General features: G+C 40.8%; 2 protein-coding genes across 2 annotated transcripts; one reads left to right on the forward strand and one right to left on the reverse strand.

Annotated features, from left to right (window-relative positions):
* Window positions 1-400: 400 nt before the first annotated feature.
* Window positions 401-10,712, reverse strand: ogfod2 (2-oxoglutarate and iron-dependent oxygenase domain containing 2). Its single transcript, XM_085367091.1, has 7 exons — window positions 10,520-10,712; window positions 10,346-10,402; window positions 3,741-3,851; window positions 3,553-3,652; window positions 2,718-2,842; window positions 1,730-1,987; window positions 401-1,591 (listed from the first exon to the last, which is right to left on the reverse strand). Exons 1-7 carry the CDS (start codon window positions 10,652-10,654, stop codon window positions 1,325-1,327), a joined length of 1,053 nt encoding a protein of 350 aa, XP_085223217.1. The 5' UTR covers window positions 10,655-10,712; the 3' UTR covers window positions 401-1,324.
* Window positions 10,713-12,678: 1,966 nt separating this feature from the next.
* LOC146620829 (gypsy retrotransposon integrase-like protein 1) lies at window positions 12,679-17,109 on the forward strand. Its single transcript, XM_085367891.1, has 8 exons — window positions 12,679-12,944; window positions 13,407-13,600; window positions 13,697-13,808; window positions 13,917-14,055; window positions 14,167-14,221; window positions 14,320-14,577; window positions 14,656-14,772; window positions 16,852-17,109. The coding sequence occupies exons 1-8, from the start codon at window positions 12,776-12,778 to the stop codon at window positions 17,107-17,109; spliced, it is 1,302 nt and encodes a 433-aa protein (XP_085224017.1). The 5' UTR covers window positions 12,679-12,775.
* The last annotated feature ends 1,955 nt before the right edge of the window (window positions 17,110-19,064 follow it).

Genomic DNA, 19,064 nt, shown 5'->3' on the forward strand with positions numbered 1-19,064 from the left:
TGCATGTACAGAATTGGATTTCAATGCAAGATACATGAAAATAAGCAATACCTTAGCAACCAGAGCCATGCCTTTGTTGCACTTGTGTTTTGGTGTGTTTGAATATGCAAGTGAACCTGACCCTCCCCACCTCCCAATTTCCCCCCCAGTTCAACACTATAATAGCACAAGCAGGAGTAAAAAGAAACAACCAAAAGGCCACGATGTTGTGATGTTTGTTGAAAAGAATCCATTTATTTTGTAAGATGTAGCGAGCAGGTTCATATTAGTGTTCTTAAAAAAATTCTGTGTGAGAAATTAATTACTTCAACTACATAGCAAAGACATTTACACACAAAGAATATTAATGAACTAACAGAATTTGTGTAATTAAACTTCTATTATTTCAAACTGTGTGTTTTTTCCTCAGAGATATACAGCAGGGATGTATCGCAGCCAAATCTGTGGCTTAGCAAATGTTGATTATTCCAACAGTGCCTTCATTCTTTCTGATCCAAGACCAATGAGGCACATTTTGCTAAACATTAAACCTCATTTTAGCAATGTGGACTTCTGCAGCCTGCAGATACATACATTTATAAACAAGAGAGATGAGAGATAGCCTTTATTTGTCAGTTGCAGGTCTTTTGCCCACAACCGAGATGACATCTCCTTAGAAATGCATCGATCTAATATATGGTAGATGACCCCCTACAAATTCTGACTTTGTTGAATAAAAGGACGCCTACTGACGACTGAAATCCAAACGACAATTGTGCAACAACAAAAAAGTTTGTAGAAGAAAAACTTCCAGGGCAAAGAGAGAATTTTAAAGCCTTATTTTAGGAGAAATTCAAAAGTTTTAAACAGTTTTATCAGATCTGATTGGTGATTCTGAAAATGCAATATCCTATGACGACTGGAAATCTTCACCCAAAACACTGAGTGGCAATATTATCTCAAGAAAATATTATAAAACGGGACACTACACTAAATGTCTGAGCCAAATATTAATATTATTACTATTCACAGCAGATGGCTGCTCCTCCCCAAGAATCCTCCTTCCTGTTCAAACTGAGTTTTTCCTCCCAACTGTCGCAATTGGGTTATTCACAGGGAAGGGGGTCATCTGATTGTTTGGCTTTTCTCTATTATACGAAGCACCTTGAGGCAACTATATTTGTGATTTGGCTGTATATAAATAAATCTGAATTGACTATTACTAATATTCATAAAATAATCATCCTAATTTCAAATGAGTCATATTACTTCATAAGAATTCGTTCACTTTAACGTCTTCCTATAATCAGCCCGTGCAGTCTTTAGTCAAAAGGAACTGGATGCATCACGTCAGCGCGCATGAGATGTTCTGTGGTGGATCAGAGTGTTTTGTGAAGCCATCAGCAAAGCCCTCCGCTTCCACCAATGTGGGTGTCCTGTTGCACATGGGGCACTGTTTATTTCGTTCCTGTGAGGCTCTCATCCAGATGATGAGGTTCCAGCGCTGACCAGAAGAGATGGGTAAAGCACCATGCATATGTTGACCCCGATGGAGGAGGCCCTCAGTCACCCTGTGTTCAACCTCTGAGCACTCCGTCTCACTTACAGGAACCTACAGAGAAGGCAAAAACTATTAATTATACTTTTGTATCAAATAACTTTTTTATTATTTTGTATCTATATGTTTTAGTTGTACACAACAAAAATGAAAAACATATCATAAACAACATAAATCATAGCAGGGCATCACCTGTCTCATATCACCAAAATAAAGGTTGCCCTCAGTGAACTCCTTGCCCAGTGAAACATTCAGGGTGACTTCTGCATTGTCATAGTGGTAGCTCAAGTCCAGATCTTCATTCATGTCATATTTGACCACAAAGGCCTTGTGACTATCCAGACAGCACCCCCCACAGTCTGGATAAAGCAGGGAGGTGAGTGGCAGCAAGTACTGTTCACGGAGAGGTGTGATGAAGTGCTCGTCAAAGCCCAGCTCATTAAGGAGAATCTGAAGATACAAGGAAGAGCAACAAGACAACTTATACAGCTTTATTTCTACAAAGGTAGAGACACTCTCTGAAATGTTAATAAAAGCACAAATATAGGAATTTCCAAATCATTTAAACCGTCCATTTAAATTGTTATACCTACAAAAGGCAGCATATCCAAGTAATGCTTACAAAAAGAAATTCCTGTGATTTTTTTAGCTAATTTGGTGAAGTATTAGAAAATAAATAATTGCATTTATTTTTTTGGTTGGGCAAGTAGTTAAACATACAGCCCCAACCTCCCATCAACCCCACTCGTTTGCAGCAGAAGGCTCCTCCTCCTTGAGCCTGGGTCGTTTCTTATGGTTAACAGGGAGTTTTTCCTTCCCACTGTATGGGTTAAATCCCCATATAAAATCTATCTACAAAGAAAAAAATAAAGCGCAACTTGAGACTGAGACAGCATTGTGGGAAATCTTGGATGCTGAATCCTCCAAGCTAAAAAGGAGAAACAGCAAACAGCTTATCACCACATAATCCAAAAGCCAGCATCAGTGATGGTATGAAGGTACATTTGGCATGGATCACTTGGACATCAGTGAAATTAGACAAAATCTATAATAATTCAAGCTTGTGGCCCCAAATCTTGTTTTTAGAGTCATTAAAGATGTAAACATCTGGCCACAACTGCACAGTTAAGGAGATGTAATAGAGTGTTTTCAGTGGTTTCAGAAGGCTTTAATTTATTACCCCATACTGGTTCATTGTGTTGGGTCTTCCTTTAGGGGCTGCAGACTGCTCAAAGTGCTTTAACTCCTCCATAAGATCCTCACAGAAGCTCTTGTCAAATAAAGGAAAGCGATACACTCTTGGAGCTGCAACAGAGAGGAGAGAATGAGTTAAAGATGCTCTGTGTGGCATAAAGCTGTGGAGTTAACGACAATAAAATGTCTTGATTGTCTTGAGCTGTGGTAAAACTTCGGGCACTGTGATTCTAGCCCTTTCTTCTCCGCCACTTGTTATAAATCAGTAGTTCTATTAATAGACATCATTGCTTAGCATTCAAACTGAGCCATCACGTCTGTTATGGCCCTAGCAGGGCCTGCCGTGACTTTGACCCAGTATGAGTGTGTCCTGCCATCTCTTCCGCCTTAGGTGCTGCCTTTTTTGGTACAACTGAATCTACTCAGCAATTAAACCAGATAAGTCCAAAGAAAGGAGAACTCTGATGCCAGAGAGCCTTTTATTTTGGCTTGCAGGTTGTGAGGTGTGTTTGCTGTGGCTCTGTGTTACTTTCTGGTGTTAAAGCCTTTTTTTAAACTTACTATCTGGTGACCAAGTCCTGGGTCTTACCATTTTCTCCTTTCTTTCAAAGGTGACAACAACTTCCCCATCTCTCTAATTGGATTTGTAATAACAATATTAATAAAAGCCTTAATTTAACAATTTCGCCTCCATGTCTCCCTTTTCTCAATTCAGACATTTTTTGTTAGTCTCCCACATCACCTGGACTTTTTAGGGAAATGTAACAACTTCACATTTGAATCTCTGTCTCTGAGGAGTTAAAAAGAACTTCCCAGCTTACCCACTTGTTCCTCCAACAAGCCTAAGAGGCCTTCTTCGGTGGCACTGTCGCTTTGACAGTACTCAACAATCTGTTTGAACTCTGAAGTAAGGTAAGACTCCTGAGGGGAAGTGAAGTGCAAATGTGTTTTATCAAGGTGTTAATGTTTCATTATTCACAATGCTGATGATGGTTAATGCAGTGACTACCTGGAGATGGTAGACATGAGGATGCAGAGGCCGGTAAATATCTTTGATAGCAGCAGCTCTTTGAGCAGATGTCACACCTAGATGCTTTCGTCTGTCCACTTCCTGGGAAATCTAAACATAAACAGGGCGGACACTTTCAGTTTATTAGTAATGCAAAGATTTCTCATTTGTTACCTCAGCTTCTTTTCATAAAATATTAATTCTCTAGTTATTCTCTGTTTGTTATACCTTCCTAATGAGTTAGGCTTGAATGCTTCATGGCATTAACAGGTCACTTATGAATCCCAATGATATTGATACCATCCTAAAAAGAGATTCTCCTTTCTCTTTTAAGCTGATCCAGGGCCAGCAAATTGAAGTGCACATAGATGCCACTAGTGGAGCATCAGCTGTTCTCAAAGAGCTGAAAAACATCTGTACTACAGACATCAGAGGCAGCAGAGTTTAAATGTTAAGCTGGCTAATCGCTCACATCCAGAACTGCCATGATTTCAGCAGCAGCAGCTTAGTTTTCAGTGTTTTTTTTTTTAATATATCTGAACACAAATACCAGTATGTACAGTGTGCCCCAGCAAAATAGCAAAAAAAAGGTATAAATTAAATCCAGATTTCCTCTGTTATTTTCACCGGTAGCTGGTAGCCAGGTGATTATCAGCAGTTACCACGCCTACCTAGCCGCATCAGAGCCATTTTCCGTCAAAGACCTCCATTTTAGACCCACCTATAGACACGTGACTGGACAGACATCACATGCAGTAAATTTGGGCCCACGTGGGTTTTGGCCTTGGAACGTCTGATTGATTGAAGTAACGTGAACGTGGCATCGTTACTGTGATTCTATTGGCTCAAACAATTAAAAAGAGGTGTCGATCGTGCAAATTGACCAAAAGAAACCAAAGTTACAGCCTCTCAGAGTTTAAAGGGCCAGAGACCAATTAAACACTCCATGCGCACGGCAGAAAAGGACCATTACTAGGGCTGGGCCAAATTATACTGTTCACGGTAGTACTGGTACAATGTTAGGCAACGATAGGAAAATGAAATATCGCGATAGAATATGGGTAAAATGCGCATGCGCAGTGCCTTTGTTTTCATACGCACACAGCCGAAAAAGCACAGCAGCAACAGAGAATGAGAAGGGGCAAATCAGATTGTTGAGTGAAACGGCTGAACCAGAATTGGTTTGTAAAAATGGTGCAACTTCAGTGATGCGTTTGGTTTGGTGTTTGTCCGTCAGATACACAACAAAGCACATTTTTTGTGCATGCCGTCATTGGTTGTGTCCAAATTCATGGTCTGCATCCTCCTGAGACCGATTACGTCACAGCGACGCGCCGAAGGCTGTCCAAATTCGTAGACTCCTCTGAATGCAGCCGACAAATGCGTCCTCCTTTTCCCCGAATTTGAAGGATGGGTCGGGTGTGTCCTTCGTGGCCTACCATATCCCAGAATTCAAACTCCAGTTTCCAACAATGGCGGCCGCTACTAAGTTTTAAAATTACTCATACTAATCTTTCTGGGTCACAAAATAAACTTTTAATATATTTTCAGGGGAGAAAGTAGCTGTGTAAACATCAAATATCTGCTCGGTTTATCAAGATATCGCATATTTGCAAAAGTGCTTCAACGTTTTCGGAGACGTCTGCTACCCACCAGCTCGATAGCTAGCCGGGAGCTCGAGGGTCACTGAAGCCGCCGAGAATGACCCAACTCCCGGCACATCATTTTCAGATCACCGCAGACTTTCGCTACTCAGGTTAAACGTAATATATAAGTCACTCAGACAACCTAAAAATGTTATTGTTTGGCTTTTTTCAGTGTTTTATTTGTTCACGAGTAAATTGGTTTGGCTGAGATTAAAGTTATTAGATTAGATTAGATCAAATAAAACTTTATTAATCCCCCACGTGGGTTCCTCCTTGATTTTCATACAGCTGACTAAACGTCAAACAGAAAACTGATTAAACAGAAGTGTGAGATGGTCGAGAATTTACGCCAGTGTCCTGTTATATTTTAGATAGCACAGAGAAGATGGCCGAGTTTATTACACTCCACCGAGACAGTGGTGACACTGATCAGAAGGCTAGACCGTCCAATTCCACAGCCGTTTACTTCCAGCCTACCCGACCTTCTGAGGACCCGGCCCACATAGACCACGAAGGCCGGGTCCTCAGGAGGATGCAGCCCATGAATTTGGACACGACCGTTATTACCGTATTTGTTGGACTAAGGTGCTCTAAATCTGGGAGTAATCTGGGTCCTAAACTCCGTCCGATTCAGGTCCCAAAGTCAAACGAACACTGCAGCATCACTGAGAGTTAAAAACTGTCTAAATTCTTTCATCTTTAATAAAACGATCAGCATTGCTGCTTTACCAGGTCTAACTATGAAGTTTAACATCCAGGCATCCATGAAAACAGAATTTATTACATTTAACGGAGTTAGCAGGAAGTTAGCCCGCTAGTTTCGCTAGTTACTGTTAAGGTTCAAAATTGAGGAAGGAGAGTACACACCACCCATGGTCCAGAGGATCTTGGTCCAACAATGATTTTAATGAACACACGTGTGGGAAGACACTCTGTACGCAGACAGCCAGTAGTCCTCGACTTAATCAAAGCATGAACAGATATTTTATAGCATCAGGGTTTGATTTACTGACGCCCCTTCATGCGTCACAGATACATTTTATACATAGATCAGACTTTTAACCCAGAAGATCATCTTCTATTTTCATGGCTAGCCCTTCCTGTCTACCTTTCAGTTCTTGTCTTGTTCCTCTTTCTTGCCGAGACAACAAGGAACGGTTCCTCTTTTACCGAGACACTTTTGCAGTTACAACCAGACATGAGTAATCTCTCCTCTAAATAAATTTAACTCTATGTGTGTGTGTGTCACGACCTCACATGCTCTTTGTGTCACCTCTTCACCTACTGTCTGTGTCTCGTCCTCAAATGCTCTTTCTCAATTCACCTGTTGCACTTCTGACCTTTTACCAGACCAGAAGCTCACTGAGACTATGTGTATGTCTTCTACTAAATAAATGTTTTAACCAAGAACCTCTACTAAAACCTTAATATAAAATGATCTGATATATAAGTGTTTTGTAAGCATGTATTGCAATTCCTTCTATGTTCTAGTTTTCCCTCAGCATGGATCATCTAGACACTCTCACTAGATGAAGCTTAAGACCTTTAAAGAACCTGAACATCAACTCAAATAAGCACAGATATGCAATATGTATAAAATAGTTATAACTGCACCTGGAATACAAAGTTAATTTAATACCTGTATGCATAAAACCTTAAAGCCTTCTTAAAGCTATCTGTTACATTGTTAAAGCCTCGTCTTAGCCTGCTGCTCAAAATAACTTCCTGCTTTCACTTCTGCATACAACTTCCTGTCAGCCTGCAACTCAGTCTTTCTGAAAGAGACACTGTTTAACCCCTGAATGCAATATAAACTCCAGATTATATTATTAATGCAATGGTAATGATGACAATTATTTAACAATAGCAGTAAAATAATTTCCCTGCTCCACATTACCCAAGCACGATATAGCATGTTCTGACTGAGAGATTTCTGAAAAAATTCAAACGTACAGCTCTGCTATCACTTCCAACATAAATGAAGACAGGAAACTAAACAGCAGTGATGTTTATAAGGTTACTGAAGTTGGGTTAGCTGGTATATAATGATGTGCTACGGCAGCAGTCCCCAACCTTTTTTGCGCCACGGACCGGTTTATGCCCGACAATATTTTCACGGACCGGCCTTTAAGGTGTCGCGGATAAATACAGCAAAATAAAACTAGTACCGGTACCGAAAAAAAGAAGATTTATTCATAACACACGTGAAAATACCCAGGAAAACAGAGTTAACGGGAAAAAAAACGATTACAAAATAACGCTGAAAACCAATAAAAACCCTGAAAAACATGCATTTCACACCTGAGTCTCAACTCTCGCGGCCCGGTACCGGTCCGAGGCCCGGGGGTTGGGGACCACTGCGCTACGGGATCACTAGCAACACAGCTATGTTAGAATAACATAAACAGTGAAGCTGGAGGATGAACGCTAACACTTTTCCACTCAATAAAAGTTAACATGAAGGTTCCTGATGGTTAGAGATAAATGCAATCGCATGGCAGGATGCTGTAAACAGACCAAACTTCAGTCAGGAGAACAACTGAAATAATCCATCCACAATAGAAGGTTAGTCATTAATATACTGCAACAACATGGGAATAGAGCAGCTGTGATAGAATACAGGGCGATAGTGGCTCAAGAGTTGGGAGTTCGCCTTGTAATCGGAAGGTTGCCGGTTCAAGCCCCAGCTTGGACAGTCTCAGTTGTTGTGTCCTTGGGCACTTCACCCCGTTGCCTACTGGTGGTGGTCAGAGGGCCCGGTGGTGCCAGTGTCCGGCAGCCTCGCCTCTGTCAGTGCGCCCCAGGGTGGCTGTGGCTGCAATGTAGCTTGCCATCACCACTGTGTGAATGGGTGGATGACTGGTTGTGTAAAGTGCTTTGGGGGTCCTTAGGACTAGAAAAGCGCTATTCAAATGGCCATTTACCATTTACAACATTAATGAATCAATGGTACAGAAGTGGAGGAAGCAAGAAGAATGAGTTGAATAAAGTTTGATTCATCTGACTGCTTTGTTTCGCTTAATGTGCCTTTTAATCCCATGCACCTTATGGTCTGAAAAATACATATTTGATTTTTTTTATTTGGCACACTGCAGTTTAATGTTGCAAAGCACCTCTTTTTACCTTCAGTGGATATTATACATGGTTATGCTCAGGATATGTCAGCCCATTTCTACTGGAAATGCCTTTTGGTTAAACTTTCAGCAAGGAATTTGCATTTGCACTGTTAAATTTGTATATAGCTTTAATGCACATAAAAAAAACAGCTGCTTGTTTAAGTGAAAATAAATGGATGGGGGGTTTTTTTGCGCTAGTAAAGTTGTGGAGTTGTATTTTGTCTCGCAAAAATTATATCGTCAGTTATATCGTTATCGCAAATTTTCAAATATATATCGTGATAAATATTTTTGGCCATATCGCCCTGCCTGACCCATTACCATGTAAATGTGTGGTTAATTCTTCAAAAATGTATTTTAAAAAAAAAAGCATTTTTAGGCATGTTAATAAAATTAATCAATTTATGCTCTTAAATACCTAAAAAGTTCAACTGGCATGGTTTTTTGTACAACGTCTGGATATTCATGTATTGACAGCACTGTAATTTTTCACTGTTTCACTTTAAAAACATAAATCTTTGCACAGATGATGTTTAAATGTTGGTTACTGAATTTCTGTAATGAAACTGAGGCATATTTTAAAAGGGTTATATGCTTAAAAAAAAAAAAAAAAAAAAAAAAAGGGCGAGGATAAAATCTACTTACTTTTTCTGTGTTCCAGTCTCAGTAACTTTGACACAGTAATATCTGCTTCAATATTTACACCTCGGATGAAATTTCACAAGTGTTAGCTTTATTTTGATACCAAGATTGTAAGCACAGAGTTTGTAATTGCAGAGAAATAATCAATTACATTTGGGTATTGCATTTTTGAGCAGGAAGCTCAGAAACCCCTTTGGGACTTAAGAAGTTATGGTGATACTTAAGGAGGTAACACCTCAAATCTGATGAAACACCTGGCGACGCATAGTGTTTTTTTTTTTAAAAAAAGCCGAGAAATGCACCGTATTTGATAGCTTGCTGCAAGACCTCCATTAGTGAGTTAGCACGGATTGCGCCGTGCGTGGAGCTGGACGGTTCTTATCATTTTGCAGAAAAAAAAGAGACTGCTAAAAATAAAACCATAAGAGGTTTTTGGACAAAGCTTGTGTTCTCCATTCTTTAAGCACTGGTTCGAGCACCGTTTCAAAAGTACAGATTTGGCACCGGTATCGGATAAAACCTAAACTATACCCATCCCTACTAAACACAGGCATCTTTTACAAGTCATTCAGAATCTACTACTCTTGATGCCATAATGCTTTTTGGTTCTTAATTTATAACTGCTGCCTTAAATGTTTTATTATTAGTGGTCCAGTGCGGTTATTTTTCATTTGATATTTTTATGTTGTTTTATTGTTGGGTTTGGTTTTGCCAGCTTTAATGTAAATAAATAAGCGGTCTGCAGCAAAACTGGGTTTGGGTCATCACTTTGTCTTCCAAGACAACGACCAAAAACACATTACAGTCCAGTCAGCATTACTGACTGGTCTGTAGTCCGAATCCCATTGGAAATCTGTGGGGTGAATTAAAGACCAAGGTCCATCACAGAAGACCATCAAAACCAGAGGAGCTTGAGAGATCCTCCAAAGTAGGAGGGATTGCTCACTGTGTGAGACTTGTTGCAAACTACTACAAAGAGCTGCACCCTCTTATCCAGCAAAAAAAGACAAACAACTGACTGTTAGCATCCCCGGCACGCTAATTATTTTGAACTTGAAAGTTTTTTGTGAAATCATTTTGTTTCTGTGTACAAAGCACAATAATGTAAGGGTTTCAAATACAACTGGGATGCTTGAAACAGCTGTGTCAAAAATCCCTTGGCCTGTTTAACAGCACTTGTAAAATACAGTATACTTCTTACCTTGTTGAGCACTCCCTCAAACTGTTCATCCGTGACGCAGCCCAACTTCTTCAGCAGCTGCGCGGTAACAATTAGCAAACAATACACATCTGTCAGCTCACAAAGTTGCCATGTCACCATTTCTCATCATATTTGTATTTCATATCAAAATGTAGCAAACTGGTATCCACTCACTGCATGGTAGTCCAGCCTGAACTGCTGCTCGGACACAAAACGAACATGGAGCTTGTATTCCTCCAGGAAAATGTTATCAGTCGTGAAACAGTCACAGGTATAAAACCGAGGCTTTTCTTTGCCTTCGTTCGTCATTGCTGCCTGTTCAAAGATAACTGCTTAAGACACAGGGAAAAACATTACCACGGACACTACTGTCAAACGCACGCCCTGTGACGTTGCGCTCAGTGACAAATATGTCACCTCCGGTTCGACGTCCTCCAAATTAAAAGCACCATACATACATACATCCCATTCCATCCGTCAATAGCCCCTCCGTCCAAAAGGCGTCAAAAACACGAGACAGTTATATCAAATATGAACAGCCCTTATATACACTGAGCCTAAGTCCATGTTTTAATTTTTATTTTCGTGTGTGTGTGTGTGTGTGTGTGTGTGTGTGCGTATACACAGTATGTCTATGTGTTTGTGTGTGCGTATACACAGTATGTCTATGTGTTTGTGTGTTGGGTGGGTGGGTGATGTTATAATCTGTAGAAAAATATAAGTATTAAAAAAACAAAAAAAACATGCACCTGGGAGTCAGATGGAGACAGTCATGGACTCGAGATGTATCAAAAAAAGGGACTTATTGATTTTGTCTGTTTTCCACTGTATGTGCAGTAATGTGTCAGTTCGCACTAGTTGAAGTTATGACGCCTGTGGTTAGACTGTAATCATGAGTTTTAACAGAACTAAAGTGGTTTCAGTATAAAACTACACTTTTTAGTATGATTTTGAAGGTTCCTGGAGGAACATTGGATGCACTTGTGTCTGGATCATTGCTTAGTGAAACTTGTGGTTGACACTGAGTTCGAATGGATCATGTTCCACATGTTCCCTGAACCAGATGGTGGACAACGGTGGGATGCTGCTGACTTCAACTGAAGGAGTGGGGGCGCCAGTCACAGAGGGCTCTTACTACTCAGCCTCCATCGGAAGTTATACATCAGTTTGGTTTTTGTCCTGTATTGAATGCTTGACCACCTCTTTATCCTCTCAAGGATATTTAAGTGTGCACCAGAGTGCACAACAAGTCTGTTTTGTGGACTTGGGTCCACCTTCTGTGGGAGATGCTTTATGAATATGGGGTTTCTGCCCACTTACTGTGAGCCATTTGGTGCATGTGCAACTGCAGTAAGAGCCAGCAGTAAGTCAAACTATTTCATGGTGGGTGTTGGACTTCGCCAGGGCTGTCCTTTGTTATGATACTCTTCATAATTTTTATGGACAGAATTTTTTGGTGCAGCCAAGTGGTGAAAGGCTTCCATTTTGGTGGCCTCATGATCTCATCTCTGCTTTTTGTCGATGATGTGGTTGTGTTGCTTTTTTGAAGTCGTGGCCTCCAGCTTACAGTGGAGTGGTTCACAGCCGACTCTGAAGTGGCGGGAATGAGAATTAGCATCCTCAAGCCTAAGGGCATTTATTCTCAGCTGGAAAAGGGGGGATTGCCCACTCTGGGCCAGACACGAGTTTTTAACCAAGTGGAGGAATTTAAGTATCTTTCATCTTGCATCCACACCCACACTCACATATGTTCACAAGTTCTATCTAATGACTGAAAGAATTAGATCGCCCATTGCATGAAGGGTGGCTGGCCTCTCCCTACTTCTGCGTTAGATCTACGTCATAATTTATGCCATAACCAGATTCCCATTTTACCCTACCCAGCAACATTTTACGTAACCTGAAGTGACCAAACAAAATACCACGACCACTTGAATGGCGTGGAAAATTGTAGTGTAGGGATAAAAGATGCTTCCGGTTACTACATAACCGGTCTAAATCAAGCTTTAAGTCAAGATTTACGATAGATTTATACTTTTTAGAGCTAAGGTCAGAAGTTAAGTCATTCGAGAAAAACTGATACAAATAAACAAAAACCAACCAACAAACAAAAAAATACAAAAAAAAAAACTTAGCAAAACTTAGCAAACTGCTACTTCCGGCTAACTTTTAGCTACGATTGTTTTGTTTTTCTTTTTTAAGAGACGTCTCTGAGTACCTACGGCTATACTTCCAGAAGGGGGTGCTAAAGAAACAATAATTGATAGCAACCACCTAAAGGACAAAGTAGAAGAAGACAGGTACAGTATTTTCATTCTGACCTGTAACTCTTGTGTTTCTGTAGTTTAGATGCTAATGATGCCGTTGGGCAAAAGGTATTTCTATGTTTAATAAGGAGCACACTGGCTGTGCTCACTTTCATCCTGTGAAATGCTGAGCGTGGAGTCACTGCCAGTGGCTGAGGAGGAGGTGGTTGAATCCAGCTCCAACAAACTCGGAGACATTTACACGTTTGTGGCTAAAGGCAGTTTTCCTCAGACGATGAATCCGATACGAAAGAAGAACCTCAAGAGATACGCTCAGAAATTCATCATCGATGGTAGGGCTTCATTCAGTCACTCGGTTCAGCAGCGGTGTGTGTTGCTTTTGTTCATCTCCAGCAGTCAGTTTAACTCCTGGCTTCTCCCTCCCCTGATTTAAAATTTCCTTGCTAGGCTGGTATAACGTTTAGGGCATGACTAGGTGGATCAGTAGGGATCTGCAGAAAATGCGGCTACTCACAATTCTAAAACTGATCCTCGGTGCTTGCAAAAATGAGCTCTTGGGCACTTTAGATGAAAACGATTACAGGAATAATATTCATTTTTAGATAACCTGTTTATTTGCCGAATTAAAGATAGACCACAGCTGTTTTCAGGCAGTTCGCAGTTTTGATCATGTAAATGTCTACTTTTGCTAGAGATCAAGACGACATTAAATGCCTACATTTATAATGCGGTATGGTATGACCCGGGATTAAGTTTCTCACTACATGATTCCCTGATTTATATCTGTGTTCAAGAGGGCAAGCTCTACTATGTGGGGCCCAAGAAAGAAGAGAAGAGGGAGGTGGTGATTGAGTCTGAGAGGAAGAGGCAGATTTTTCTTGACTGCCACTTCAGCGATATTGGCCATCACCTGGGCCAGAAGAAGACCGTCCACAGGATCCAGAGCAAGTACTACTGGCTGGGAATCATCAAGGACGTCGTGGACTGGGTACACACATTCCTCTGTGTATGGTGTTTGTTTGTTTTTTTCAAATCTGTTAGGAATACTGACAACAGTGTCTAACTTTTGTTACCACTGTTTCAGATAAAAGTCTGTGAAACGTGTCAGCACACAGAGAGAAATAAGAACCAGTCGAGAACTATTCGGCCAATAAAAGTGGATGCACCTTGGGAAATTGTCGGGATTGACACGATAGGTTTTTGCCTCAGTTCATTTTAAAATATTCTCTTTGATTATGTCTGCAAGATCATTTCTTTCCACAGATGTTAGGCTGACTGTGTGGTTTGTCTCTCCTCTTTGTCAGGGGCATTGCCAGAGACCCAGAGAGGCAACAAGAATGTCACGGTGGTGATTGATTACTTCACTAAATGGCCAGAGGCTTTCCCAGTGCAAAAGACAGATGTTGCCTCGGTTGCAAGATGCATCTCTAAATGCATATACAGGTTGAAAACAACTTATTTGCAGACCATGCACATGAGCAAAATTACCAAGAATTAAATACCTACAGTGGTGCTTTTCAGCCTGATGCTGATCTTTGCTCTGTTTTTAATCAGGTTCGGTGCTCCTAAAATGATAGTTTGTACACAGAATGCTGACTTCTGTGATAAGGTGAGACTACAGCAGCAGAATCGTATAAAATAATAAGATTGAGAACAGTAGGTCAACACTACAGAGGCATGTTTTGATCTTGATTTTTAATTTTCTAGGTGACAAAGGTGCTGTTTGAAAGGTGGAGCATCACACAGAAGGTCTCTCCTGTGGACCAGCCTCAGCTCAACCCACTCCACGACTGCACAAGCCCTCTGTTGAAAGAAGCCATACTGCAGATGGTGTCGGAGAAGCAGGCAGAATGGGATGATTTTCTCGACCCTGTGCTGTTTCTGTTCAGGACATCCACCAACCCCACAACAAAGTTCACTCCTTACTCTCTCATGTTTAACAGGACAGCCAGTTTACCAAATGAGGTGAGACTGCAGGAGATAAGTGAGCTCTAAACACCTGATTGGTTTGCCATTCCTCAAACATAATTTCCTTTCATGTAGAACGCAGCAAGTCGGCTGAATCGTGACGAGCCGGAGCAGGATGTGTACTCTACGAAGGAGAAGGCCTCTGCGTACATGAGTGTCATTCAGGAGCAGCAGAACTCTGTTAAGCAGCTGGTAATTCTCATCATTTTCTTCTGTCTTCCTTAAGTGAAAATGGATGCTGGTGATCGAGTGTGCGATCGCACGAATCCAGGCAGAGGTCAGGAAGTCTGTTATAAAACAATAGTTGCATCCTAATGAAGTTGTGTGCAAAAGTCTTGAGCCACTAAACATTTCCTTATATTTTGCCAACAAGGAGCCAGATAGTCTTGTCATTTTCCTAACGTGGTCTTGAACAGCAGTTCCCCAGGCTCTGATCATTCTTCACTCATTGTCAGTTCAGCCCTTGTACCTGAATATTTGCAGGGGATTGGTTTCTGTTATGTTAAGCCACTTAGCACTGATCTGTGAATCACTCAAGCATAAACAAAATGCAGCTAACTCAAGGGATGAGTCATTGTTGTGTCCGCACATAACAGACAACTTGGCAAAGAATCAACTTTAAATTGTACCTATAGGTACTTTGTTACTAGCTGTCTGTTGCAAAAACACACAATTTGTGCACTCTTCTTTAGTTGCCAAAGATAACGCCTTTGACAGATGTGAAATAGTATTTTTGCACCACTAAGATGACTGACAAAAACTTGGCATATGTGGACATGTTGTGCAGTGTGTCCTAAGGAAACGGGACAAGTGGACGACAAACGATGTGGCAGGAATGAAAACAACAATCTACAATAGATGAACCGTATGAGAAAAGTCATGTCTGTAAGAATTAGAAAAATATCCTGCAAAGTTCTGACAGAAAATCTAAGACGTGTGTCTGACCCATCTAACGATCACTGAAACCTGTTCAGAAATTATCTCAGTGGAACGATGACTGACAGGAAGCTATTGTTAAGGAGGGGAAATGGGGAGAAAAGGCTGAGGAATGCCAAATTCCACAAGAACTGGACTGCAGATAAGTGGCAGCAAGTCTTTTGGAGTGATAGATCCAAATTTAAAATCGTAATTAGTAGAGATGGACCGATCCAATATTACGTATCGGTATCGGTCCGATACTGACCTAAATTACTGGATTGGATATCGGAGAGAAATAAAAAATGTAATCCGATCCATTAAAAACCACGAAAGCACCTCACAAAACTTGCGACATGGCGTAACTCAGCTCATAACCTCAGCACGTCGGAGCAGTGTGCTCACGTGATAGAGCGGCTGTGCGAGACCTGTCGGAGGTCTGGTTGAGCATTTGTAGCCTCGCTACCAAACCGGCATTTCATCTCCGAGGAAGTGATCCCAGAGAGAAGTAAAGGAAGTGTGTAAGTTCATCTTTGAATATTTGTAAAGCATTCCCGCGTTAAACTTAACAACCGATATGTGGAGCGACTGCCTCTTCTCTCCCCCTCCCTCTCCTGCTGCTACTTCAATCATGAAACTGATCAATGATCAGCTGATCGGATTTTCTGTCACGACTCTGTCTCTCTTGTTTGTTTTTGGCCCACTTCGCACCAGAAAGAGGAAACCAGCAGCTGAACAACATCAGCACGTTTAAGCTTGATAAGCTGTTGTTAGAATTTATTCATTATTACTTTCTACACCAGGATCCTTTTCTACGTAGCTGACGGCTGTAACTGTGCAGGGGCGGATCTAGCAAAGTTTTGCTAGGGGGCAGGTAGGGCGTTAACAGAGATAAGGGGGCACAAAGAAATACTTTTCTTTCTTATTCTCATTTAAAATGTCTAGCTTTTAATAAATAATTATCTGAATCTTACAACCAAAGTTTTAATCTGATGTAAAATGTATAGAAGTCCATTACTGTATATAGTAACTATTAAGTCTAATATACCCTAGTAAGCTATAGTACTTTTTCCTTTCGGAAGGTACCATCTGTGCAGTCTGCACTTCTGTTGTAGAAAGATGTTGAATCTATTTAATAATTGTGGAAAAATAATTGATTTCAGTGCTTTTTTTTTTTTTACACGTGCGTTAAATTAAAGTTGATTAAGTCGATTTAGCAAATTAAACTGATCTATTAGAGAATCACATTATAACATCCTCCATAATCTCTGTTATTAGCCTTAAATTAAGTGACAGCAAACGTGCATGGAAGCTCATTTGGTTTTTGTCTCTTTTATCCTTTGGTTCCATGTTCAGGTGTTAGCCAATATGAATGCAGCCTACAAACAAGAGAAGAAGAATGCCAAGCGTAAGTCACACAACATGTCCCCAGTGACCTTTAAAGCGGCAGACCCCATGTTTTCTCCAAGAGAAGCACCTTCACTGAAAAAAGTGAAAGAGGAGCGTTTGTATTTGACTTTTCCCGTTGAGACGGTGCTGGCCACCGAGCAGAGCAGCTCAGAGGATGTAAAGACTGAGTTAGTGTATCACTTGGCTGAGTCCGATGTAAACTGAGAAGGGTGTAGGTGCAGAAGATGTTCCGGATGTTGGTGATACTCTGGTCAGTGCAAGGCACCAAAGGTACCTGAATTATCTGGAATTTCATCCGGAATCCAACCAGCGGCCCACATCTTCTTTTACGCCCACACTCTTTTCCCCAATGAACTGTTGTTTCTCCTGAAAATCATCTTAACTTATTTTCATTTTGCAGTACTATAAAGGTATTTGTACCTTTTATTTGCTAAAATACTTTACAAATAAAGGTGTTGTTTCATTTATGTATACTAGATGTGTAGTTATTATTAAAGCCTGACCAATTTGTCAGTGGAAAATTGTTATCCGATCATCACTCATTGATATCGGCATTTACAACAACAGATAAATGAAAATTTAAGAAGTAAAAAAAGAGAAGAGAGAAACACCCTTTCACCGTGTTACGAGTGTCGATATTGCATTGTTTGTCCACCAGAGGGCACTCTACACCTTGTTGCAAGAGTTCCTGGTGATTTAAAATGTATATCATCTTTGAAAAATATGCTGGCTCTACTGCACATCACACAAACTACAAAAACAAATGTCTCACTGAGCTAATAAGTTTATAAATATTCAAATTTGTTGAATTAGTCATAAGTAATAATAGAATTTTGGTTTCTAAACGTGAGCTCAAATAGTAGTTATTTCACTTTAGTTTTAATCCATCCATTCTCTTCCACTTATCCTTGTCAGGGTCGCGGGGTGGCTGGAGCCCATCCCAGCTACCACAAGGTACCAGTCTATCACAAGGCTAACACACAGACACTCACATTCACACCTATTACCAGTTAACCTAACCCCACTAACTGCATGTCTGTGGACTGTGGGAGGAACCGGAGTACCCACAGAGAACCCACGCAAACTCCACACAGAAAGGCCACGTGGTTGATTCGAACTGAAGACCTTGCTGTGAGGGAGCAGTGCTAATCACCCCGCCACCTTGTTGTCTTAGTTTTGATCTCTTCCAATAAATCACAGATATGTATGAAAGTCACAATAATTTCGAGAATTTCTGTTTAATTCACTAAATAACAAAAAGATCACAGTGACTGTAAAGTTGACTTTCACAACCTCAAAAGTCAGTGGACAAAGTAACACAAACACCAAGATTCTTTAAAACTCTGATGCCATCTTTCAGTCTGATATGACCACAGCTGGGAGGGTTTGCTAGGCTTCAGTTGGCTTGAGTTTACCTTAAGAAGCTCTGTGGTGACTCGCATGATAGATGAGATGACCTAAAACCCAATGCAACAACAACCTGTTAGTAAGTCATTAACTTACTGATAGTAATTAACTGATAGTAACTTCATACTTCTGACCCGCCAACCCAGTGATGTCATATTGGTGTCAGATGGCACTGCACATGCTGTAAAAACAGAAGGTTAAAAGACTGATTGTTTTAAATCTAGCTTCACAAACAGAGTGATACATGTTATGTTCCATGTCCACTTTAATGGAAAACTGGGAGGAGCCAAACTGGTCATTTTCAGCGAGACTCTATGGAAACATCCGTAAAGCTAAAAGGAAAGATGTGTCACTCTGTCTTCTTTCCTGTAACTTTAGCCATTTAAAAGCGGGTTTCTGTAGTCTGCAGAACACGAGTGGGCATTCTTTAACCATCAGACGTTATTGGCTTCGTATTCGGGTTAGGGACATGTGAACCTCTTGAGTAGAAAAACACAAGATAGCAAAAAAGATGAACTGGTGGTAGAAACGCTCACTAGTGTGCCGCAGAGAATCACTGCCTGCTCTTAATCTTCTGTAATCTAGACGAGCTTCGATGCCGGCGTCTTCTTGAACGCCGGTATCGAAGTTCATGTATTCGTTACACGAACTTGAGTCAGTTTGGGTTGTAATGCATGTGTTTGAGGACAACATTGAATAAGGAGAGGGGTTTCAGTGAGTTACTGAATGCTGTCGGGGCTGGACAGTGACAA

Source organism: Diplotaxodon limnothrissa, linkage group LG12 (assembly GCF_057381915.1).
Source record: "Diplotaxodon limnothrissa isolate DT_005_m linkage group LG12, D_limnothrissa_male_GT1.1, whole genome shotgun sequence".
Lineage (NCBI taxonomy): Eukaryota > Metazoa > Chordata > Actinopteri > Cichliformes > Cichlidae > Diplotaxodon > Diplotaxodon limnothrissa.